At 57.6% G+C, this 23,782-nt stretch overlaps 1 protein-coding gene across 2 annotated transcripts; it reads right to left on the reverse strand.

Moving 5' to 3' along the window:
• Nucleotides 1-485: 485 nt before the first annotated feature.
• Nucleotides 486-22,265, reverse strand: Capn9 (calpain 9). 2 transcript variants are annotated; one of them, XM_069998315.1, is made up of 20 exons: nt 21,990-22,265; nt 17,384-17,453; nt 16,757-16,875; nt 15,719-15,852; nt 14,992-15,160; nt 13,934-14,017; nt 13,406-13,491; nt 11,679-11,756; nt 11,256-11,416; nt 9,500-9,657; nt 9,146-9,354; nt 8,356-8,392; nt 7,306-7,386; nt 6,499-6,556; nt 5,799-5,863; nt 5,260-5,328; nt 4,934-5,012; nt 3,282-3,398; nt 2,364-2,422; nt 486-1,804 (listed from the first exon to the last, which is right to left on the reverse strand). In XM_069998315.1, the coding sequence occupies exons 1-20, from the start codon at nt 22,200-22,202 to the stop codon at nt 1,778-1,780; spliced, it is 2,073 nt and encodes a 690-aa protein (XP_069854416.1). In that variant the 5' UTR covers nt 22,203-22,265; the 3' UTR covers nt 486-1,777. The 2 variants fall into 2 exon arrangements, with proteins under 2 accessions (XP_069854416.1, XP_069854415.1); XM_069998314.1 differs by having other exon boundaries at nt 2,364-2,425.
• Nucleotides 22,266-23,782: the final 1,517 nt, after the last annotated feature.

The raw sequence follows: 23,782 nt of genomic DNA on the forward strand, positions 1-23,782 counted from the left end.
ATGACACTCGTATCTCCAATAAACTACTCAGAAAAGCCAGAAGTGGTGTTGTGGCTCAGGTGATAGAGCCCCTTGAGCACAAAGAGGTTCAAGGACAGCACCCAGGCCCTGAGTTCAAGCCCCAGGACCAGCAAATACACACACACACACACACACACACACACACACACACACACACACACACACACACACACACACACACACACACACACACACACACACACTGATCAATTTTGTTGGTTTTTTTCCCAGAACCAACTTTTCCTTGCCTTGATTTTTTTTTCTATTTCTGTTTTTTTTCTATTTCTGTTTCTTAATTAGTAGATTTCTGTTCTGATTTTTGTTTTCCTTCTGTCTTCTTGGGTCTAATCTTTCCCCCTTTCTTGTTAAGATAGACGCTAACAACCAATTTGAGAATTTTCTGCTTTTTAAAAGATCCTACATTAACTTTTTTTAAAACTTAATTTTGATGTGTTAGATTTTTATTCTGTTAAGCTTAAAGTAGCTATAATTTCCACTGCCATTTTCTTCCTCTTCAAACTTTTCAGAAGTGTAGGCTTTTTAGAAATGTATTAATTCCTGAAAAATGGAGGATTTCCAAATTTTCCTGCTTTACCTTCTATTTTATTTCCTTTGTGGCAGGAGAACATATTCTGAATGACTTAAATTATTTAAAACCTGGCCCAACACATGGTCTAACCTGGGAAATGTTCCTTGTACTTTGGAAATAAATACCTCTCATTATTTCTGGGATGAGTTCTATAAACGAATTGGTGGTGGGGCTGTTCAAGGACTTCTGCCTTGGTAATGTATAAGGTAGCACTTTGTTCTCTGATGGTTGGCCTGTGTGTCTTCCTGCAGTTACATCCATGTGGTTTTGGGAATTGCAAGGTCTGCCCTTGATTGAGTCGGGGTTTGGAGGGAGTTCTGCTGGTGATGTGCTCTTCCTCCTCTCCCCCTCCCCCTCCCTCTCTGCGTCCCGCCACTCATGTTCTGCCTCCTCTGCCACAGCTTATCCCTAAAGCAGTGGACCTGGCGTGTCTGAGTCCGTCTTACTCCAGCCCAGCTTCTCCATTCTCGGAAGGGATGGATGCAGCAGGTCTGAGCAGAGCCTGGACTCCGAGGAGGAGTCACACAGTCTTTGGCCCTTTCTGACTCAAACTTTGGACACAAAGATGGTTGAGAGTGGACAGACTTTGTCTGCATCATCAGCTCCAGACAATGGAATCAAGATTTCCATGTTGGTCCTCTCTTCTCAGAGCTGTGACTTCTCAGCTTTTAGCTCTCACACAGATACCTACACATACACAATCATGCGGTCACACAGTGACAGAAGCCTTGAGTTTTATGGAGGACCATGCACTATGGTGACTGAGCCACACTGGCATCAGGATTCTGGCAGATGGAACTTGAATTACTGCTGGGAGGAGAGGGGGGAGGCCGGGTTACGGGTGAAGGCCGGGAAGGAGGAGGCCAGGAAGGCAAGTCCCAGTGGGCGCTGGGTGAGGCACAGGTGATACCACTGGTTCTTCTAAGGCAGTGTTTGTGTTTTTGTGTGTTTCCTTTTTTTTCTTTTTCTTTAAAGAAGTAGCACCAAAATCAAAAGATGCAGCAAACTGATTCTTCCAGGTCAAGCGAGGGAGGGGAGGAGAGGCTGCAGGAGGAGGGTCAAGCGAGGGAGGGGAGGAGAGGCTGCAGGAGGAGAGGCTGCAGGAGAAGAGGCTTTAGGTCTGCCCTGGAGGTCCCGAGGCTCCACGGGACAGGCTGTGTCCCCGCCTCAAACGTTCATGGTCAAGTTGATGAACTGGAAAGGGAGAAAGGGACAGGGCGCTGAGGCTGCATCCTGCCAGCCCCAGTAGTGGCTGCAGCTTGCTTGCGTCCTGGGAGCTTTCCCACCACATCATCATGTCAGCAAATTTGCCTCGCCCTGAAGCCCAACATAAATCCCTAGCCCACCACACGGCAAGTTCCTCAGGCCCCAAGCCTTTGTGAGGGAGCTCCCGTCCCACCCTGGCGTCCATCCGCAGAGGAACAGTGCTATGCTCCCGCAGGCCTCGAGGCCTGGACCTGGACCGTCGTGCATTGCTGGGGGGAGGCGAGGAGGAGGGACGTGGTGCTCCCTAGCTGGCTGGCAGGCAGGGAGGAGCCCAAGTCCCAAAAGGAAAAGATGGAAAGGGAGCAGGTTTTCTGTGCTCTCTTTGATGCCATGGATCACTCTCTGCCTCAGTTTCCACCAGTGTAAAATGGAGTTGCTACTGTCCCTCAGCTTGTGGCTGTGATGAAGATGGCTTTTATGATGAAATCCACAGCCGAGAGGACAAATTCTTGGGGCATCAGTCCCTCAGAGAGGCCTGGTGTCCTACCTCATTTATGTGGAGCTGAATAAAGTCCTTTTCCTTCGTACAGAGAGCCTGGAACACCCCTGCTGGGAGAGATGAGGAAGGCATTGGCCCCGGGAGCCAGTGGGGGTCTGAGTGCCTCTGGTCTGGGAGCCTGTGGATGGCTGAGACTCTAGTGGACTCTGTGGAGCCCTGGGAAACAGCGTGTGCGCGTGCAATTCTGCAGGCACCAAAGCTGTTCAGTCTCTTGCAAGTCCCCGTGCAAGGGCTGTGTGGGCTGGCACGGGGTGGGGGCCAAGTGTAGGGAGCAGAGCAAAGACGAGGAGAGCCGACTGCCAAGCACAAGGCGGATGCAGTGCAGACCCTGTATCCTCAAGTAAGAGCAAGATACAGCTGGCTGAGTTTTGTTAGAGAAGCCGACTGCGTGCTGTTGTGCTCAAGCAACTACTGGCTGGAGACATTGCACCCAAAGGACACAGTGTCTCAGATGTGCTGACAATTCATGGGGAAGAAGTGCGTGTTTAGAGGAGCACAGAGGAAGAAACACAGGTGTAGGGAGCAGAGAGCGCCGGGGCCTCAGGGTCCAGACACCCAAGGGTTTGCTGTGCAGCCTCATCATGCTAGCATGCGCTCTCTCTCTCCCTCTCTCCCTCTCCCTCTCTCTCTCTCTCCCTCCCTCCCTCCCTCCCTCCCTCCCTCTTTCCCTCCCTCCCTTCCTCTCTCTCTCTCAGCCTCTCTCTCTCTCCCTCTCCCTTTCCCCCCTCTCTCTCCCTCCCTTCCTCCCTCTCTCCCTCCCTCTCTCTTTCCCTCTCCCTCTCTCTCATACTGGGATAGGATGTAATCTAAGCAAGCACCCTCCATGTCTCCATGACTTGTACCCCAGTTTCTCATATCACACTTTTTAAGGAACCCCAAGTATTGTTCCCTGTGCGGGACACTCACGGCTCGCATTCTCCAGGCGGACCAAGCAGTGGAGGAAGTCGTGGAAGTCCAGCTGTAGTGCCTCATCAGCATATCTGAGGACGGCCAGCTGCAGGAGGTGGCTGCTCAGCCGGAAGCCTGCAGGAGACAGGATCAGGCTGCCACGTGGGCCACCGAGTGGCCAGCCTCAGGGTCTCCTGGAACACCAGGTAGACAGCCGAAAGGAGCTGATGCTCTCTGCCCGGCAGAGTACCAGCTCCCAGCAGCTGTGCCTGGGTGTGCACGGTGTGTGTCTGCATGGGTGTGCAAAGCATGTGTATACAGCCTGTATGCAATAGTGTGAGCACACAAGTGCATGGGTATGCTGGTGTGTGCTGGTGTGTGTAGGTGAGCACACATGGGTGTGCACGGTGTGTGCTGTGAACACATGGGCGTGCATGGTATGTGAGTGAACACACATGGATGTGCATGGTATGAGCTGTGAACACCTGAGTGTGCACAGTGTGTGCTGTGAACATGTGGGTGTGCAGATTGTGTGTGGGGGGTGAGCACCATGGTTGTGCACAGTGTGGGTGTGCACAGTTTGTGGTGTGAACATGTAGGTGTGCATGGTGTGTGCTGTGAACATATAGGTGTGCACGGTGTGTGCATGGGTGAGCACTGTAGGTGTGCAGGTTGTGTGCTGTGAATGTGTGAGTGTGCACAGTGTGTGCGTGGGTGAGCACACGTAGTGTGCACGGCGTGTGTTGTGAATGCGTGGGGAATGTGAGTGTGAGCTGGCATCAGCATGTGGTGAGCTTGGCCCAGGTGTGCTGGCTTTCTGGAGGTGCAGGAGAGGCAGTACCCAGGTCTCTGGGGCTCCCTTCCTGGTGCACAGCTGGTGACCTCAGGGCTGGCATGGGATCCTGACCATTTCCCAGGGACATTTAGACTGGATGGCCTGTGAACTGTGCCTCTGTGGGGAGGGCAACCCCCCTTCCGCACGGGAGGGAGGGTGGCAGGAAGCAACGAGTCCAGGTGCTGCTCCGGCTGTGCATCTGGCTTCCTTCTCTGGGCCTTGCTGTCCTCTTGTGTCAGTGCAGGGTCTTGAGAAGGCCAGGTTATTTGGGGATGGCATTGGGTGTTTGCATTCTAGCTCACACTTCAGGGACAGTGGTGTCCCATCCACACTGCGCACAGCTACCTGCATGCTCACAACCCTGCCAGGGAGCTTGCTGTCCATGTCAGCCACAGACAGAGGCCAAGGCCTGCCAGTCACTCCAGAGCCAGCTCAGTGCTGGAGGCATGCTCAGAGCCCGGGCATGGGCACCATGGGGCTGAGGGCACGATGCTGGCACCACCCCCTGCATGGGGTCCTCTCTGGAGGAGCCCCTCTCTGTTTCCTGCTCTGTCCCCCCTCTGATGACAGGACCATCACCCAGGAGGGCACTGGGCACCTTCTCAGAGGTGGCATCTGCATTTCTACCGTCTTCTTCCCCACAAAGCACCTGACACTGCTGCCAGGTGCTCCACACTCAGTACCAGGCCTGGGCAGAGCCTGGCTGGCCTCGCACCTCTGAGGCCCTGACCTTGAGAAGCACCAGCTCAGCTCAGCTCAGCTCAGCAGCCGCTGTCCTGCCACTTGCCGGGCCATGTGTCCAGTGCCACAGCAGCCCCTCCCTGCAGTGTGGTACCTGCAGACTCCAGCGCAGTCCGAAGCTCATAGGAGGACATGGTGCCTGATCTGTCCACGTCAAACTGAAGGAACAGGTCCTGGGGAACCGGAGGGGACAGGGCAGGTCTGAGGGCAGGAGGGGGCAGGGCAGGTTCTGGGAACAGGAGGAGACAGGGCAGGTTCTGAGGGACAGGAGGGGACAGGCAGGCTCGAGAAGAGCATGTCCAGCACAGTGTGGACAGCAGCGACCAGTGACTGTGGGGCTGGAGAGGGAAGGCCAGGCTGGCCTTTCCCCTTTGCCCTTCCCTTCCTCCCTCCGGGCGGGGGTCTTCACATGCCACACACCGTCCACTGCTTCAGCTTGTCCCAGAACACCCGGAATTCACCAAACTCCAGTTTCCCGTTGCCGCTGGTCTGGCCAGCTCGGTTAAGGAGCGGCACAAGGCCTTAACCTAGGCCCCTGGGCTGGTAGGGAAATGGTGGGGGTGGGTGGGTGATGGCAGTGGGGGAGGTGGGGGGGAGATGGGATGCGGGAGTGGGGTGGAGGACAGTGGTGGGAGGTGGGGGATGGTGGGAGTGGGTGGGTGATGTCGGGGGGGAGGTGGGGGAGGTGGGACGTGGGGGTGGGGTGAGTGACCGTGGGGGGAGGTTGGGCATCGCAGGGGTGAGGTGGAGTGAGAGTTTTTGGGTCCCTAAACACAAATCAGAAGCCACCATCGCCCTGGTGGGACTCCGGGGCGGGGGCGGGGGGGGTACAGACGCCTCTCTCCCATGCCGGCCTGGGGCCCCGATTCTGGCTCAGCTCCAGCACAGGTGTCAGGCATTTCCTAGGGAAGTGTGTGCTGGCCCATGCCCCGCACCCCGCACCTGTCCAGGAAGGATACATCCATCAGAGAGATGATGTCTCTGCAGGACAGCACGTTCAGGGGCTTGAACTTGAGGTCCTTCTCTGAAATCACACAGGAAAGCCCAGCTCTGCTGATCCAACGTGACCAGCTGCCGTCCACCCCTGCAGAGAGCCCAGCACCAGTGCGGGCATGAGGCGCCCCCAGGACTGGAGCAGAGCACCAAGGGGCCCTTTGCAGAGAATCCGTCAAGTGTGCAAAAGCCCAGAGACCTGAGTTGGGTTCTGAGGTGGGTTGAATGGCCTGCTCAGAAGAGCTAAACATAAGGCAGGATTTAAGATGGGTGTGGAGCTGTGCGCTCATCTGCTGCCATCCACTGTAACCCAGCCGGGGTCCTCGAAGCACCAAGCACCGAGTTCCCACGCCCGGGCAAACTTGAGGGCTGTGGATGCCCTCACCCACCCCAAACCTGCTCTCCCACCCACAGCCCGTGGAGATGGTGTGTGTCCGTGGGCAATGGGAGACGTCTGTCTCTGGTACCAGGCTTTTCTGCTTTGCTTTGAACTTCCCACTGTCTAGCCGTGTCCTTTTTGGGAGATGAAGAACAGCAGGCATTTTAAGGCCCAACTACACGTCAGCCCGGCTGGGGGACACATGTCTACAGTTCTGGGGAGCGGGGGCCTCTGTGCCTCTGTTCAGTCCCTGGTCCCCGTTCATCACCCTGGGGTGTGGCGCTTACTCTTTTGCAGCACAGCATTTAAAATATCCTGAAGTTCCTCAGCAGTCACCTCCATGTCCTGTGAGAAGAGATGATGGCTCTCTGGGACCCTTCACACACAGACACACACACACACACAACACACACACACACACACACACACACACACACACACACACGCCCCACCAGTGCCCTGCCCCAGGGAGGGGGTGGAACTCAGGGCCTTGTGCTTGCCAGGCAGATGCCCTACTGCTTAAACCATGCCTCCGGTCCTTCCCGGTCTCATTATTTTTCAAGTAGGGTCTCAATTTTTGCGCAGGTTGTTCTAGACTTCGATATTTCTATTTCTACTTTTATGAATCGGGGATGACAGGTATGAACTGCCGTGCCCAGCATCTTATTGGTTGAGAGGGGGTCTTGTGCCTTCAAACTGCAGTCTTCCTGATCTCAGCCTCTGGAGTAGCTGGGATTATGGGTGTGAGCCACTGCGCACAGCTCTCCATCACTTCTAGGCTTGGTCCTGCCCCGATGGCAGATGCACGGCCTTCTTTGACAGCCACATTGATTTCAGGAGGCTCAGCCCACCTAACGGACTCCTAAGGTGCTGAGGGTGTTTGCAGAGCCCACACAAGTCCCCAGTCTCTGCCCCCTATCTGGAGGGCAGTGGATGGCCCCGGCTCCTGGGCTGCCCCAGTGCCACACCGGACAGGGCACCTGCTGTGATTCGGGACCCTGGATAGAAGCATGGATGACGAGACCACCACCCCGCAGTCTTCTGCAAGAGGCCAGCCCTGTCTCCGGCCCAGGGAGCCCAGCTGCGGCACCCACCTCACCAGCAACCTGTTGGAACAGGGCCCGGAACTGCCGCTCCTCCTCTGTCTCCCACTCTCGGGGCATCAGCGGTGGGGGCTGAGAAATAACCGAGGGCACACAGGAGGCAAAGTCCACATTAGCGGGGAGGAGGAGATATCAGGAGGAGGAGCTCGCTGGCCAGGTCACTGACCGAGGAGTGGGGCACTTCCTGTGGCCAGCCACAGGCCGGCCAGGCGCAGGATGCCAAGGCCAGCCTCCGGCGGCAGGAGAGCAGTGGGGAGGCCAGGAGGGCTCTGGGCATGCCTGGTGAGAGCGCGCACTGAGCATCCTGCCTTGGCATCATACACTAAATGGGCGTCTGAGATCCCAGCGGCCTCTGTGAGCCCTCTAGGAACAGGAGCCTGGAAAACAGCTGTTCTGCAGTACGGCAGAACAGCTGGAATTCACAAGGCGGCTCGGGCCATAGAAAACACAACAGGCCTCAAGGTCCCTCCAGTACCGTTCCCTGTCCCACAAGACAGAGCCGCAGCGTAGGATTTGCCCATCGTCTCTCCCAACTGCCCTGAAGGCAGTGAACCTCTTGGCTTTCACTTGGGGACTCCGATGCCCCTCAGTCTCACCCCTGGGCTGGAGTGACCTGCCCCACCGTCTCCAAATGGGAGATTTGATCCTCAAATGGATTTTCCACAGCAGTGGCCAGCAGAGGGCGGCACAGAGCGGCAGGTCCTGGCTGCTGGGCGGCTGTGGCTTCTTTTATCATTGATTTATTTTCTTTAAATAATTTAGAAGCATTTTGTCCCTTCTTAAGTAGTGCGTGAGCCTCCGGTGGAGCTGAATCCCGGATAAACAATGCCTGGTGGAACTGGCCAGCAGGGGGTGGGGCGGGGTGGGGTGGGGAGGATAGAAGGCACAAACCTAGGCCCAGGCCCAGGGTCTGACACCCTCCCCCCCCCAGCTGCTCCCTGATGTCAGACCCAAGCTTGAGGCACCAAGGTTGAGAGGAGGAGGAGGGGTTTCAGAGCCCTCAGCAGAGCCCCATTCTCCTGGCCGCACCAGAGGACTCACCCAAGGCAGGTTGATGTCCACGCTCCCATCCAGGTCCCTGCAGGGGGGAACACAGGCAGCTGCCATGTGATCTGTGGCTTGCTGGGCCCGGGGCAGTGCAGGCCTCTGGCCAGAGGAGCCCTGCTTGTGGGGGGCTGTGTACCTCCCAGGCCACCCCTTCAACTCCCAGGCCGGCAGCAGGCCAGCAGGCACCGCCTTCCCCCCCCCGAGCAGAGCCACAGACCCGGGGCATGAAGGAAAGAGGACGCTGGGGAGGCTGCGGCAACTTGTCTGTTCTGATACCAACACGGAGCTGACAGTGTCAGTGTTGTGCAGGGCTCAGCCCAGAGGCTCTCTGCGGGGCCGAGGCTGCCTGTCAGGGCCTGGAGCTCTGACTGCAGCCTGTGGATGGGCACATTGGGCTTCCTGTGCTGACTGCCTGCAAGAGGCAGTGTGCTCAGATGTCCCATGGTAAGTGGACGTGAAGCCCATCCCCAATGGAGTTCCAGCAGAGTGGAAATGTCGGCCTTGCTCCTGCTTAGCAAGAGAAGAGCCAATGCAAGCTAAGCTCCTGTCACTGAAGCGAGTTCCTGAGTGGAGCGGCCTCAGGCACAGCTCGCTCCGGCCAGCTCTGGGCAGGCAGGCCCTCCTGGGATGGATGGGGGTGCTGCCATTCCCGGAGATCTCCAGAGGAAAGAAATGGCCAGAAATGGCTCCTTTATCTTGAGCCATCTCCCCTCTGCTGGAGCGGAGTGGCAGTAGGGAGGGGCATTGTTGGTACTGTGGCGTGGCTGACTTGCTCTGCCCTCACCAGGTGACGGCCTTCTTCTCTGAAAAGATCCTCAGGCAGAAGTCCGCCTCCTGGTGTGGCTCAAAGGTGCTGGGCACCAGAACGTAGTCCCCTGGGGGCAGGCGGAAGCGCCCCGACACTTCCCGCAGGTTGATGAATGCCTTGCTCCTGGCCAGCGAGGCGTGGTACCTGAAGAAGTCCCTGCTCAGGCGTCCAGCCGTGCCCGGGCACTGCAACAGAAGCATGGCTGCAGGAGTGTGCCGGGCTCACATCCTCAGTCACAGCGGGTTGGGGGTTGGGCCTCTGACCAGGGAGGACGCACAGACGGACACCCCAAGCCTCACCACTGCCCGGGAATGTGAGCCTTGTGCCTACCTGGTAAATGGCGTAGCCGATGGTGAGCATGCTGCCACCAAACCTCTTGAGCTTCCTTCGGTCTTTCTGCATGAGGGCCACGAGGAAGCTGCACCCCTCCTGGCCCTCGTCCCTCTCAGACAGGGACAGTTTTATCTGTGGGTTGGTCCAGAAGGTGTCTGCCATTTGAACGGGAGATATGATTGTCCCTGCTTGAATGCAGAAAGGAAAGCAAAAACCACACACACACACACACACACACACACATACACACACACACACACACTGCCCTGCACTCTCATGAGGTCTGCCTAGCCTTAAAAAATGGCTTTCTCTTCCTGTTTCCATCAGCCCCCTTTCCCTGTCAGCACTTGTCCCCAGTGAGGTCTTGGAGCCCTGCCTTTTTATTTCCACCCTTTTTTTTTTTTGGTCATGGGACCTGAATTCTAGGCCTGGGCACTGTCCCTCAGCTCTTCAGCTCAAGGCAAGCGCTCTACCACTTGAGAGCCACAGCTCTACTTCCAGCTTTTTCTGCTTATGTGGTGCTGAGGAATTGAACCCAGGGCCTCATGTATGTGAGGCAAGCACTCTACCACTGAGCCACCTTCCCAGCCCCTCTTCTTCTTCTTCCTTTTTTTTTTTGGTACTAATCCTGGTACTTGAACTGTGGGCCTGGGCGCTGTCCCTCAGCTCTTCAGCTCAAGGTGAGCACTCTACCATTTGAGCCACACTGCTACTTCCGGTTTTCTGAGTGATTTATTGGAGATAAGAGTCTTGTGGGGCTGGGAAGGTGGCTCAGTGGTGGAGTGCTTGCCTTGCATGCCTGAGGCCCTGGGTTCAATTCCTCAGCACCACATAAGCAAAAAGAAAAAAGCCGGAAGTGGCGCTGTGGCTCAAGTGGTAGAGCGCTAGCCTTGAGCTGAAGAGCTGAGGGACAGTGCCCAGGCCCCACGACCGGACCAAAAAAAAAAAAAAAGAGTCTTGTGGACTTTCCTGTCCGGGATGGCTTTGAACCTGGATCCTCAGATCTCAGCCTCCTGAGTAACTAGGATTACAGGTGTGAGCCACTGGTGCTGGACTATTTCTGCCTTCTTTGGAGCTATTTCCCAGACACCTTCCCCGTGCTCTCCAGGGTCTGCTCAGCTATTTTTCTACTCTGGGAGGTGAGCAGGTCCTCTGCCGCCCTCTGGTGGCCACAGTGCTGACTGCAGTCGGAGTAGAGCTGCCCCAAGCCTGCTGCCCAGAGCAGCATCAGCTCCTCCAGGGATTGCCGGTTTGGTTTGAGGAGCTGAGCACTCTGCTCCCTGGTTCTTAGGACTGTTCTCAGAAGCTCCCGTGCAGCTGGCCCTGCAACCATTGGGGCTGGAGGTATGGCTTAGTGGGTAGAGCACCAGCCAACAAGCCAAAGTAACGGGTACTGAGTTCAAGTCCCAGTTTCAGACTTCCTTCCGCCCCCCAAAAGAAAGACAAAGAAGAAACCAGTGGAGAAAGCAGTCAACACAGAAAGCAGTGGCGCATGGAGTACAAGCAAATGGCCTGGGGAGGTAGAGCTCTTCAGCTCCGTGGGATGACCGCCAGCCTGGTCCTGCCACTGCTGCTCTAGAGAGTAACCCAGGCGCTGGGGCTCATCCCCTCCAGGTCCCTTCCCCAGCCACCCTCACAGCTTGCTTCCAACACCACCAACTGACACTCCAGTGTGGGCTAGACACCTGGGAATGGTGGGCAAAGAGAGAGGGAGAGGGAGAGGGAGAGGGAGAGGGAGAGGCAGACCACATACCCAGGAAGTTGCGGCAGCCGCCGGCGGTGGAGCCTCGGACCCAGCTCCCCTGGTGGACGGTCACCTCCCACCCGTGCCGGGCGTTGTCCCCCAGGGCATCTGGCGTGAGGTTGCAGATCTCTACTTTGTCGAAATGGGCCTTGAAATCCTCAAACGCCATCCTGCTGGGCAGTGGACGGGGTGGGACATGACCTCCCCCGGGAAAGGGAGGGTAGGTGTAGGGTGGGGAAGGGGAGGGAAAATGCTAGAACAAAAAAGCTAAGGGTACAGCTTGGTGGGACTTGGCTCGGCCAGGCCACAGCCCGGTGGCAGCCAGCAGTGGCCACATCCGAGACGCGTCCCGAAGGCAGGTTCTAGCATCGCTGACGGGTTGGGGCCCACCCACCAACGACCAACACGGGGCGGAAAGGAGGAGCACTGTACCAGAACTCTCCGTCATCCAGAGCAGTGTGGCACAGGCGCGTCTGCTCGGCCAGGTCTATGGAGTGCCACTCAGGGGAGCTGGGGGTGACGGAACAGGGACTCAGCCTGGAGTGCTGAGAACCCTCCAGGAACCTTGCCGTGTGCAACACGGGGGACTCATGCTGCCCCGTGAGTGCTCACACATGCCCAGGCTGAGGAGACCACCTGGTGCTGGCCCACACGAGGCTGGGAAGAAAACTCGCCTCCCCGTGCAGTGATGGACAACCCAGCTCAGGGGCTTCCCAGGTAGGTCACAGCAGACCAGCCATGGCAGACCGGCCACGGCAGACCAGCCACAGCAGACAATCCAGCCAGGACTGCAAGAGAGTTGCGGCTAGGAGTCAGCCGACAGCCCCTCCCCTCTGCTGCTTGCTGTGGGGCCGGAGGTCACAGCCCCTCCAGATACTTTGGATGTCAGGCTCTGGGGAAGAGCTGGTGATGAGTAGCACCACCAGCACCACTGAGGCCAGTGCTTGCTGCCATCCACACTTGGCCTCAAAACAATGGCCGCCCTATCCCGAGGCTCTACCCTCAGGTTTCTAAACCAGTAAGAAGATACTCTTGCATGTTCTCTGCATTTCCTGTGCACATCTGCCAGTGATTGTCAGGTTACGACAAAGGCACGCTGCAGCAGTTATACCTCAGGGCAAGCTACGTGAACGCGCTAGTTCTCTCTTTTTCCTCTTTCATTGTCCCATTGGTCTTAGCATCCTCGGATATAACGCTGTTTTACTTAGAGGAAGCACTGGATGGCTTCTCTCTGGCTTGTCTGAGTTCCGTGTCACCACTCTTGCGTTTGGGTCATTACTAAGTAAAATAAGCATCGCCAGGGCGCACACACGGGTGGCCCTTGGTGTGAGTACCAAGGCTCAGTGAGAGGTGAGCACGTGGTTCCATCACACCACCAGACTGCCTGACACCGAAACTTAGGATTTATTCCTGTTATTTATTCCTTAGTTATTCCTAGAATGTTAGGGCAAATGTTGATTGAAGGCAAGACCTTAGATGGGGGGAGCTATAGTCAATCAAGTTCAGTCATCTGTGCTGTGGCACTGGGCCCACATGGTGCAGTGGGTGGCAGTGGGTGTCAGCCCTGGTGGATGTCAGTTCTGGTGGGTGTCAGTCCTGGCGGGTTTCAGTCGCAGTGAGTGGCAGTCCTGGTGGATATCAGTCTTGGTGGGTGTCAGTCCTTGTTGCATGGTGACATGATACACTCTGCTTTTTGGCTTTAATGTTTTTCTGGTCTTTCCATTTCTTCCAGGAAAAGAAGGCCAATCTCTTCCCTCCTTTCACATGTGGTCTGACTCCCTCCCTGCCAGTGCCTTAGAATCAGAGCAGGCAGAAGCCAGGACAGGTGATCAGGGCAGGACTAGGCCGGGACAGCAGTGCCCCACCTCCAAGTCAAGTGAGCCATTGTCACGGGTGAGAGACACTGCTGAAGCTGACCCCCTTCCAACCAGGGCCCACTGAACCCCATCATATGCCTTTTCTGAGGACCAATTTTGACTACGGTGGGCCCTCAGGTTGCACGTCACCTGAGGTCCTGTAGGACCTTCCTGTAGAAAGCAGGGAACCCCAGAGGCAGGGTACACCCCGGATAGGAGCTAGGGAGAGTTGCAGAGCAGCCAAGCCCCACTCAGGCCTGACCTCCTGTGTCCTGGGAGCCAGCCAGAGGGACGGCCACTGACCTGTCACTCCATGGCCCAGTCCACTCCACTTGGCCCCAGGGGTTTCGGATCCGGATTAGCTCGATCTTCTGGCCTTGGACGATTACCTAGAAGGGAAAAGCATGAAGGAAATGTGAAGAGGCACCTTGGGCTCCTCTGCCTGCAGGTCTGTACCAAAGGCCTCGTGGCTAAAGGATGCTGATGATATTTTTCATAAAATCATGGTACAGCTGTTGGAGTTCTGGGGCTTGTACTTGCTAGGCAGGTGCTCTGCTACTGGAAACGTGGTCCTGGGCCTTTGTGCTCTAGTTATTTTTCAGATAGGGTCTCAGATTTCACCTAGGGACAGCTTGTGCTGAAATCTTCCTTCCTATACTTCTCATGTAGCATCATTCCTACCCTCCCTCCTTCCCTCCCTCCTCTAAAATGTCTCAGAGGTGTTTGCATTACTAGACACACTGAGTGGGCACCAAGGGGCCACTGCACCCATGTGGGTGCTGCTCCAGTCCTCCCATCTCTCCATCTCTGTGTGGCATGTCTTGCTCCCACCTGGTCAATTCCTGTCACGGTGTAGGCATGACCCTTGATAAGACCCAGTGGTGTCCTGGCTTCAGAATCAGCAGCATTTCTTATCTAAAATTGAAAGAGCAGCATCAGATCTATTGTACAAGGCAATCCATCCCTATCTGTCACATCCACCAGCTCTCCCCTCCCCCCAGGGGTGGCCATGTCACATCCACCAGCTCTTTGCCCCCAGGGTGGACATGTGGGAGGCACAGAACACGCCTAAGATACTTCTCAGTGGGACATGGCCTTTTCCCAGGCAGGATACCCTTATTCTTAGCAATGAATTACTTTCTACCCCCAAGCTGAATCTAGACATCACACCATGCAGTGTATCATGAGACAAACAACCACACAATCGCCTATGCCCAGGGTATGCTGAGGGGCTTATGCCACTGCAACAGCCGACCATCACAGACAGGACGTGCAGGGAGATGGACATGTTTACCAACTGTGTCACAGATGGGACTTGCAGGGAAGGTGAAAAAGTTCACCGACTGTGTCACAGACGGGATGTGCAGGGAGATGGGCAAGTTCATCAGCAAAAAACCAGATCCCCAAGGTTAATTACAGAGGAAAAAGAAACCTTGAATAGATTTTTTAAAAAAAGATGAGGTAATGTTAGAAAGGAATGTTAGGTGTCTACTGACTTGATATTTGTTCCTGGTACATGAGAAAAAGAAACAAGTCTCAGAACGCATGTGGTAGGGCTCCCTTTACGGAAATCAAGCCAGCCTTGCCTGGTTGTGTTCCATTTGAGAGTCTGCTGTGTGAGCAGAGGTGTGGCAGGCAGAGGGGCTCAGGCAGGGTGGGGCAGGGATAGGACTTGGTTGGAAGGAGAGATAAGCATGCCTCAGACCCATTCCACCTGGCAGCAAGGGTACCTTAACATTCTAATACAGAATGCACAGACTAAAATTTGTTTTAATTTAAGAAGTAAATGCCAGTACCTATCTCAGGGCTGGTGCCCCCCTGCATGGGACCTGGGCCCCATGGAGGAGCCCAGGCTAGCATGGTGCCTGGACAGGGGCGGCAAGACTTACGTTGATGGAGCAGCCTAGCAGGGAGCCTTGTTTCAGGGCCTTCCCCAGGATGGCATGGAGATCCTCTGGGGCCTCTCTGGTCTGGAAGTTCTCGGACACGCCCCCAGTGAAGTCCTCCATGGCCTCCATTGCACTGCCACCCTTCAGGGCCTCATAGCTGCCATTCAGCCTGCAACCACAGATGGGGTGTGTGGGGAGCATAGCTGGCTCCAGAGACCTCACGGTGTGTCCCCCTCCTCTGTGTAGCTGCTGCAATGGTGCTGCACGTAGCTGGGGGTGAAAAACATGGCTGATGGGTTTGGATCTGCCCTCCTCTATTCAATCATCTATTAAAAGCAGTATGGATTCCTTGGTATTTATCTTGACATCAGTTTATGATCCAATGTTGCTTTCTTTATTTTGCTGTTCTACTGTGATCTAGCTTAGGCTGTCTGGGGCACCTCATTCCTTGGCCCTGCCCAGCCCCACAGCTCCTTCTGGCCAAGTCCTGCCAGTTCTCACTGCAGAGCAGCTGGTGAGGGGCGGGGCTTGGGTCTCACTGCAGAGCAGAGCTGGTGAGGAGCAGGGCCTGGGTCTCACTACAGAGCAGCTGGAGAGGGGTGGGGCCTGGATCTCACTGGCTGGTGAGGGGCGGGGCCTGGGTCTCAATGGCTGGGAGGTGGGGCCTGGTCTCACTGAAGAGCCACTGGTGAGGGGCAGGGCCTGCACCCCTGGGAGCCAGCCTCACTTGGCATATGCTTTCTCTAGCAGGGCGCTCCAGAACTCGTTGTGGTCTGCAGAGTGGAGGAAGACCAGCCGGTCCCGGAAGGTGGGCAGTCTGTCATCGATCACCACATCCAGCCACTCACAGTGCTGCCAGAACTGTGCCGGGGAGAGGAGAGATGCAAGGACAGTCACGCCGAGGTGCATGGGGGTGCAGACCCCTCCCCTGGCCATCCTGGACTGTGCCAGGGAGAGGAGAGATGGAAGGACAGCCACACTGAGGTGCATGAAGGTGCAGGACTGTGCTGGGGAGAGGAGAGATGGACGGATAGTCACACCAGGTGCATGGAGGTGCAGGCAGGCCCCTCCCCTGGCCGTCCCGGGCAGTCCCATGCGGGCACCATGCAAAGCATCAGATGGGGCTTTGTCTACTCAGCCTCATGCTGGGCCCACCACAGATCCCAGCTCTGAGACTCACTGTCACACTGGAAGTGAGGAGGGGGAGAAGAGGAGGAAGATGAAGAGGAAGAGGGTGGAGAGGAGGGGAGGAAGAGGATGAGGAGGAAGAGGAGAATATGGAAAAGGGAGGAGAAGAAATAGAAGGGAGAGGAGGAAGAAGAGGAAGGAGGGAGGAGGAGGAACAGAATGAAGATGAGGAGAAAGAAGAGGAAGAAGAAAGGGAGGAGAAGGAAGGAGAGAAGGAGGAGGAGGGAGAAAAGGAAGAGGAGGACATCAGTCAGGGTCAGGTGCAGTGGCCCCAGAGGTGTGGACACAGCTTGGCTGGGTGCCCTGAGCTCTCTCCGCCTGCTTGGTGTCCCCGGTGACTGTCCTGGTCGGCTCCGCCTGCCCGTGTTAGTCAGGCTCAGTCTGCCCAGTATCCCGGTCACCTGCGTGTGGGGGAGTTCCCACCACTCACCATGGCACCTGGCAGAGGTGTCTGAGGCCTACTGGGTGCAGCGCTGTGCCAACTCCTGTGGGGCCTGTGTGACTCTCTAGAATGGGGCACAGGGGGCCCGATCCCCCCACCCCTACCCAGGGCAGACCCACCACCCAGGACCCCTACCTGGAAGTGGAATATGCCGGCATAGCCAGGGCCGAAGCCTTGGTCCTGGGGAACCACTCTGGCCAGCGCTTTCTCATTCAGAGTGAGGGAGGCGATGGCGGCCAACAGCCAGCAGTCCCCTGCAGGGCCAAGACTAGGTCACACTGGGCCCTGACCAGTGTCCCCTGTCAGCGACTTGGAAATGTGGCGCCCAGAGAGTGCAACACCAGCGCGCTGCTCCCTCCCTCCCGCCTCCCTGCTCAGTTGTGGCTGCCCTTCCTGAGGACCAAGGCTGACGCTGGCCCCCGGGGCAGAGGCTCTCAGAATGAGCCTGGTGGGGCCTCCTGGCTCTCCAAAACCCCGGTGTGGTTTGGGAATCCACAGAAGCAGCTCCACCGTGGCTGCATTTGCCTTCCATGCTCTGCAGGTTCCAGATCAGCACCTACCATGTGGAGCGCCCAGCTGGTGTCACCAATGCTCACCCAACCCTGGAGCAGGACCACAGCAAACAACCCCACCCCACTGACCCCACAGCTCACCCACTGACCCCTACAGCCCCGCCCACTGACCCAGCACCCTGTTCACCCCCACAGCTCACCCACTGAACCCACAGCTCACCCGCTGACCCTCACAACCCCACCCACTCACCCAGCTCCCCCTGGCAGATGTCAGTCCTGGTGGCCCCTCCAAGAATGAATTCTGGGTTTTTTACAATTTCCTGGAGGAACAAGAGCATCATTAGTGGAGTCTGCAGCATGAAGTCTTAAGAAGGGAGCAGGAATACCCCCAGCCCCTTCCCGTGGAAGGCCTGTGGGAAGAATGCAAGGCCATGGAGGTTGTGACCCCAGCCTGGGTGTCTGTATACAGCTCACCAAATGAGCTCCACCCTGGCATCATGTTCTCCCAGAGATCCAGCCACCCTGGGCCATGGTGGACCAGTGGCCACAGCACCCACAGACACCCAGCCACAGGACCCAGACACAGCACCCACAAATACCCAGCCACAATACCTGGACAGAGGCCCACAGACACCCAGCCACAGCACCCACCCAAACACTCAGACACAGCACTCAGACACAACACCCACAGACACTCAGCCACAGCACCCAGAGACCCCCAGACACCAGCTGCTGTTTTTGTGGGTTTGAGTTTGGGTCACCTTTTATTTATCAGTGCCATGAATAGAGAAGATGTGCACAAGTTGTTGATGTCATCTCACAGCAGTGTATTTCCTCTTACTATGTATGTATTTTGTATAATTATACATAGTATTATATTAATCATTGATACCTAATACATAATCTGGGAAGATATGGATTACACACACACACACACACACACACACACACCCCAAAATGTTAAAAGGCATACCAGGGAGCCATTATATACAATCCATACATTTGAGAAAGTATTTAGAATGCCACAAGCATGTCACAGACTCTGAGTAGGGCTGGCATGTGGCACCAGACCCAGGTTACCTCTATCCCTGCAGCACCCCCGCAGGTTCTGCGGACCCCAGCACTGGGGGGCTAGAGAGCACCCCCCACAGGCCTCCTGAGCTGCAGTGTCTGCAGACACGGTCCCTCGCCAGTGATGAACCCAGCTCAAACCTGGGGGAGGGAGCCCCTGCTCTCGGAAATCTCCCCTGCCCTGGTCCTCCCCCTGCCCTGGTCCTCCCCTCAGCTCCGGTCCTCCCCTCAGCTCCGGTCCTCCCCCCAGCCCTGGTCCTCCCCCCAGCCCTGGTCCTCCCCCTGCCCTGGTCCTCCCCTCAGCTCCGGTCCTCCCCCCAGCCCTGGTCCTCCCCCCAGCCCTGGTCCTCCCCCTAGCCCTGTCCTCCTGTCCTCATGTTCTCCCCCCTCCCCATTCCTCACATCTTCCTCTTCCCCTGTCCCCCTCCGCCCTCCTGTCCTTGCCCTCAGCTTGGGCCACCTTGGAGCTCTCAGCGGTCACGGTCACTGGGCTCACCACCGCCCCCTCCCCACACTGTTTTTCAGTACTGGGTTGGAACTTGGCCTGGCAAATGCTCCACCACTGGGGACGCACCTCCAGCCCCTTCTGCCTTTGCTATCATTCAGACAGGACGGCATGCTCTGCCCCAGAGTCTGCAGTGCTTTGCTCACCCCTGAGAGGCTGGCGCGGCGCGGCAGGCGCACACCAGCTGAGATGCGCTCTTGGTAAGTTTTTGCCAGGGACCATGGTCCTCCCAATCTCAGCCTCCTGAGCAGCTGGGATTGTAGTAGCGAGCACTGTGCCAGCCCCTCCTAACTCCTGTCCAGCATGTTTCCTGTTTCCCTCCCAGCAGAGCAGGCAGTGCTGGGTTTGCTCCGGGCTGCGTCTCCCTCCCCCCCTCCCCCCCCCCCCCGCCCCTTCTGCCTCACTCTCCCACCCTGAACATTCGTGTTTGACAAGAAGGCGGAGCTGGGGAGGCCATCTACCCACAGCAACCAGACGCCTTCCGCTCACAGTGGAGATGTGTCCACAGAAGTGATTCACACACCTTCTGGGCCCCGCCCCCCGCCCCGCATGCCCCCTGCCCCTTGCTGCCATGGTGACAGATGCCATGGGATGCCAAGGCCCAGTCCTCAAGCATGGACAGAGAGCAGGAACAGCCTCTGGAGTGAGGCCCGGATCCAGCCTGCCCGGTCCACACTGATGGAACAGTTTCTGGAAACAAGTCCACAGGAGGGGTGCACAGGAGTCTGGGCGGAGGACTAGGGTCACTCAGTCCAGGGGGTGGGTGCAGAGGGGATGGGTGGTCTTGCAGCCACCTTGCAGGGACAGGTCAGGGACTGTGGGCGTGGCTGGTGGATGGAGCTGGCCTGGCGGAGTGTCTGTGACACTGTCTGCCCTTCGGGCTGAGCTCCGACTCACCTGCAGCCTGGGTGCAGGGGAGACCAGGGCAGCAGCCTGAGGCCTGCATGCAGGAGGGGACAAGGAAAGCAGCATACAGAGACTGCAACCTGGTGTGATGAGGGAAATGGCCGGGCCGGGGCCGGGGAGGAGGAGTGGAGGCGCCCTGGCTCTGGCTCTCTTCTATCGCAGGAAGTCACCCAGATCCCTGAGGGATGGCACCCGGGGCAGGCAGGGAGCCAGGCTCCGGCTATGCCAGGGGCCAGTGCCGATCGCTGTCTGAAGCACCGACTGACCGTGGGGCTGAGGCTCTCGGCCTCGGGACCTTGGCTCCCTGCTCCCTGCTCCAGCATGGCTTGCCTCACCTGGCTCTGAGCTGGAGCTTTCTTTTCATACTGAGCATCAGGGAGAGCTCAGCTCTTTGAGGGGCACCCTGGGCAGAAGGGAAAGCTGCCCAGGGCCAGAGGTGACCAGGCCTGGCTTCAGCCCCCTGCACTTCCAACTTCTCTGGAACTCTCTTCTGGGATCCCGACGGGCAGTTCCCACCATGGGAAGAATCCCCACACCACTTGCAGGCTGGCATGGCCACTGCGCACCTGTTGTGTGTGTGCCAGGCCTGGAATAAGCCAGCAGGCCACGGCGGTGGCTGGCACCTGTCAGAGGCCCTGTGACTATGGCCGGCAGGGTGGTCTGGTCATCTGGTCATCTGGCACCCGCCAGAGGCCCTGGGACTGTGGCTGGCAAGGTGGTTGTGGCCAGCAGGGTGGTCTGGTCATCTGACACCCGCTGGAGGCCCTGTGACTGTGGCCAGCAGGGTGGTTGTAACTGGCAGGGTGGGCTGGTCATCTGGCACACAGGGCGCCCACACTGCCAACATCCTGACCTCACCCTGCAGAACGAAGCTGCTGTGTGCTCAGGGCGGCATGTCCAACTAGCACTGACACAGGACTTCACACTGCATCCTGTGTGAGGTCCAATAGATGGAGCCTGGAGCATGTGCCTTGCTGTGCCTGTAGGCATCTGTGCACACACAGATACACAGATCTGTTTACAGGCATAGCACACATACGTATACATGTACATGTACATACACATGTGTACAATACATCAAGGCTTTTGTGCACATAACACACATGAACATGTGCATATATGCATAGACATTCATGCACACATGCGTGTATATACATACATCCACCCATGCAAATACTCAGACGTGCGTGCACACACACATACTCCTGTGCGCACACACATTCATGCGGAGACAGATGCACAGGAGACATTTGTATGCTCATGCACATGTGTGTACATGCATGTGCCATACGGGTATGCACATACAATCTAATAAATATGTGCATGGATATACACATAGACCCCACTCTGCCGAACCATAGGAACTAGCAATGATGACCTCACTACTTCACACACACCCGCTCCCGTGTACTCCGGTCCTGGCCTTGAAAAGCTGTTGTAAAACAGTTTCCAGTCTGGGAACGGTGGCTCAACCCTGTCATCCCAGCACTTGGGAAGCTGAGGCTGGAGAATCACAAGTTCAAGTCCAGCGCAGGCTATAGAGAGTGAGACAATGCTTCAAGAAGAAAAAGAAGAAACATCACCACTGCCACCCTGCACACAGACACGCCAGCCAGCCGTGACTTCAGCGCTGGGCAACAGGGAGGAGGGGCTGTGGTGAGCATACTGCCTCAGGTAAATAAGATGGCACTCGCTAATGATAAGAAGAGGACAGCGAGGCCAAAATGACCCCAGCAGCCGCCCCCTGGCATTATGGCCACCCCTGCTGTGAGTGAGCAACGGAGTCCCACTTCTGCTCCAGCTCCCACCCTCCTTGCACACACAGTTGGCTCTGCGGAAGCTGCTCCCAGGCGGGCTCCACCCGGGAGGTTCAGGGCTGCGGCTGGGCTGGAGGGAGAGCCGCAAATATTGACATCTCGTCCCAAGCCCCAGCTGGCGCCTCCTGGGGCTCCGCCTCCAGGCCGTCCTCTGGGGGTGGGGAGCTCCCAGCTGCACCCCCATCTGCCAGCCGGGCTCAGATCCACCCGGTGGTCCTCAGCTCCACGGGGTTCAGGGTCACCCTTGAGTCCTCGCACACAGGATGGACACCCGGCCATCTCCGGTTTTTGCCCTGGGATTCCCATGGGACATGTGGCCTGAGCTGTGTCCTTTGGAAAAAGCTCTGATCACCGTCACCCAGGACCCTGGGCATCTGGCTGGGAGTGGGTGTCAGGGGCCGTGCCCACATGTCATCCACGCCACCTTGGTCTTTGCACGGCAAAGCCATCTGCGGAGAAGGTGGGCATGTGCGGCCATGCCCAGTCTGCCCTCCCGGCCCTCCCCCTGCCTCGCCTCTGCAGAGCTGCCCGTGCTCTGCCCTCTGCCTGACACTCACCCCTGGCCGTTTCCACACGAAGGGGACCCTGGGCCTCTCACTGTAGAACAGGGAGGTGTGGCTGGCTGGGAAGTCCTCATCCTCAAACAGCGTGCCAGAGCCCAGGCATCCCTGCCTCAGCGCCTCAAAGCTCTGTCCTGAGGAGTGGATGGGCCGTGCAGCCCTGGGCCCTGGATGGGCCCCGGCACCCGCGGCCCGGTGCTGGTAAGGCATGGCTCTTCCCGGCGGGCTCAGTGGTAGAGGAGACAGAGGTCAGGTGTCCGCGAGCCGCATGCCCTGGTCAGTGAGGCCCAGCTGAGTGGCCTCACCTCCACCTGTTCACTGGGCTCCTCCCTGGGAGTCGGCAGGGGACTCGCCCAGAGGCAAACACAGAGAGGGACCCCTACCGGCTCCACCCAGCACAGCTGTGCACGCTGTGGGCTGAGGCAGGGTAGGGCCGTGACTGCTCCACTGCCAAGGCCAGAGGAGGGCAGCTGCCAGAAGCTAGGCTGGCTCAGGAGGAGGCTGAGGGGAGAGGACACTGCATTGTCCACAGGGTCCCAGGACCATGTGTGATTCTAGAAGCGCATGTGGATGACAGACACACAAGTGGATGATAGATGCACAGCCAACTGCTGGGTCTTGGGAGGACTCGGGACCTGCAAAGGGAGGGGCTCTCCTTCCTTTCCTCGTGCTCTGGCCCCTGCTGAGGACCCCTTTGGGTCTTGCTGGCCATCATGCCAGGCTCCCTGGTGTCTGTCCAGCAGTGAGGGGCTGGACCCTCCAGCTGGAGTCCACAGGGCTCTGATCAGCCACGGAGCTGCCTACAGTCTGGTCCTGCACACTTTCGTGGCCAGTGGGCAGCCAGAGGCAGGTGTGGTGATGGAGGCTGTGGATCTGGAGGCTTCTCTGTGGGAGGCAGTGCCCCTGGTCCCCAGACTGCCCCCTTCAAAAGCCCCAGCACCCAGGAGAGGACCGTGAGGCAGACTTGTCGAGGGCTTTCCTGGCATAGGGTCTGCTCCAAGCTCCAAGGGCCTGGCTTGCTCTGCTCTGCTGTGGAAACAAATACCTCCTGGGCTGGGACCCACTATCCCCCCTCCCCCACCGCTGCTGGCTCCAGTCACCAGGCCTGGTCATCTGTCCTGCCAGGGCACAGGTGAGCCAGTCTTCATAGTTCAGTCACCAGTGACCAGAGGGTGGCGTTGACTCAGCCCTGGGCCTGTCTCTGGAACGGGGCTGGACAATGTGTGCTCCCTGCTGCCCAGGAGGGCAGACGCCCTGAGCGTCTCTGCCCAGTAACGCAGCCAGACCCAAGGTCCTGTGCCCTGGACATCTGCGGCCAGCCTGGGTGGTCAGCACACGGTGCCCATCCTCCCTGGGGAGCTGGCACTGGGCTCTGCCTCCATCGCAGCCTCTTTCTGACTCTCAGCGCAGGACACGGATGTGAGTGAGCAGCAGCCTGCTCCCCAGCGAGCCACGGCCTGACCCGCACAGCCCCTCATCCTCTGCCCCACCCCTGCCCCTCCGCCGGCCCTCCACAGGTCCAGCCGTGTGCCGCGTAGGCTGAGCTTGGGCTGGGTCCCTCCAGTGGGCCGAGGCAGATCCCCAAAACGCAGTGGTATACCCAGCCCCCTCTGCTCTGCAGCATGAAACCCTGGCTTTGCTGCAGAAGCTGTCCCTTAGAGACAAGCGGGCTTGCTGGCCCCAGTGTTCTACCTGCGCCCGCAGGCCGCAGGGTCAGTCCCAGGCAGGGGTGAGGAAGGGTCAGCATGGCTGACCTTCACAACACGGCTGACCTTGACAAACAGTTGACC

This window comes from Dipodomys merriami, unplaced genomic scaffold (assembly GCF_024711535.1).
Source record: "Dipodomys merriami isolate MVZ:Mamm:240054 unplaced genomic scaffold, mDipMer1.0.p SCAF_51, whole genome shotgun sequence".
Classification (NCBI taxonomy): domain Eukaryota; kingdom Metazoa; phylum Chordata; class Mammalia; order Rodentia; family Heteromyidae; genus Dipodomys; species Dipodomys merriami.

Coding starts and splice junctions, on each gene's coding strand:
- Capn9 (XM_069998314.1), bottom strand. CDS start 22,202: ATGCCTTACCAGCACCGGGCCGCGGGTGCCGGGGCCCATCCAGGGCCC. Junction 15,853..16,756: donor CCGGCATATTCCACTTCCAG/GTAGGGGTCCTG, acceptor TCCCCGGCACAG/TTCTGGCAGCACTGTGAGTG. Junction 11,757..13,405: donor ACTGGGCCATGGAGTGACAG/GTCAGTGGCCGT, acceptor CGTCACCCCCAG/CTCCCCTGAGTGGCACTCCA.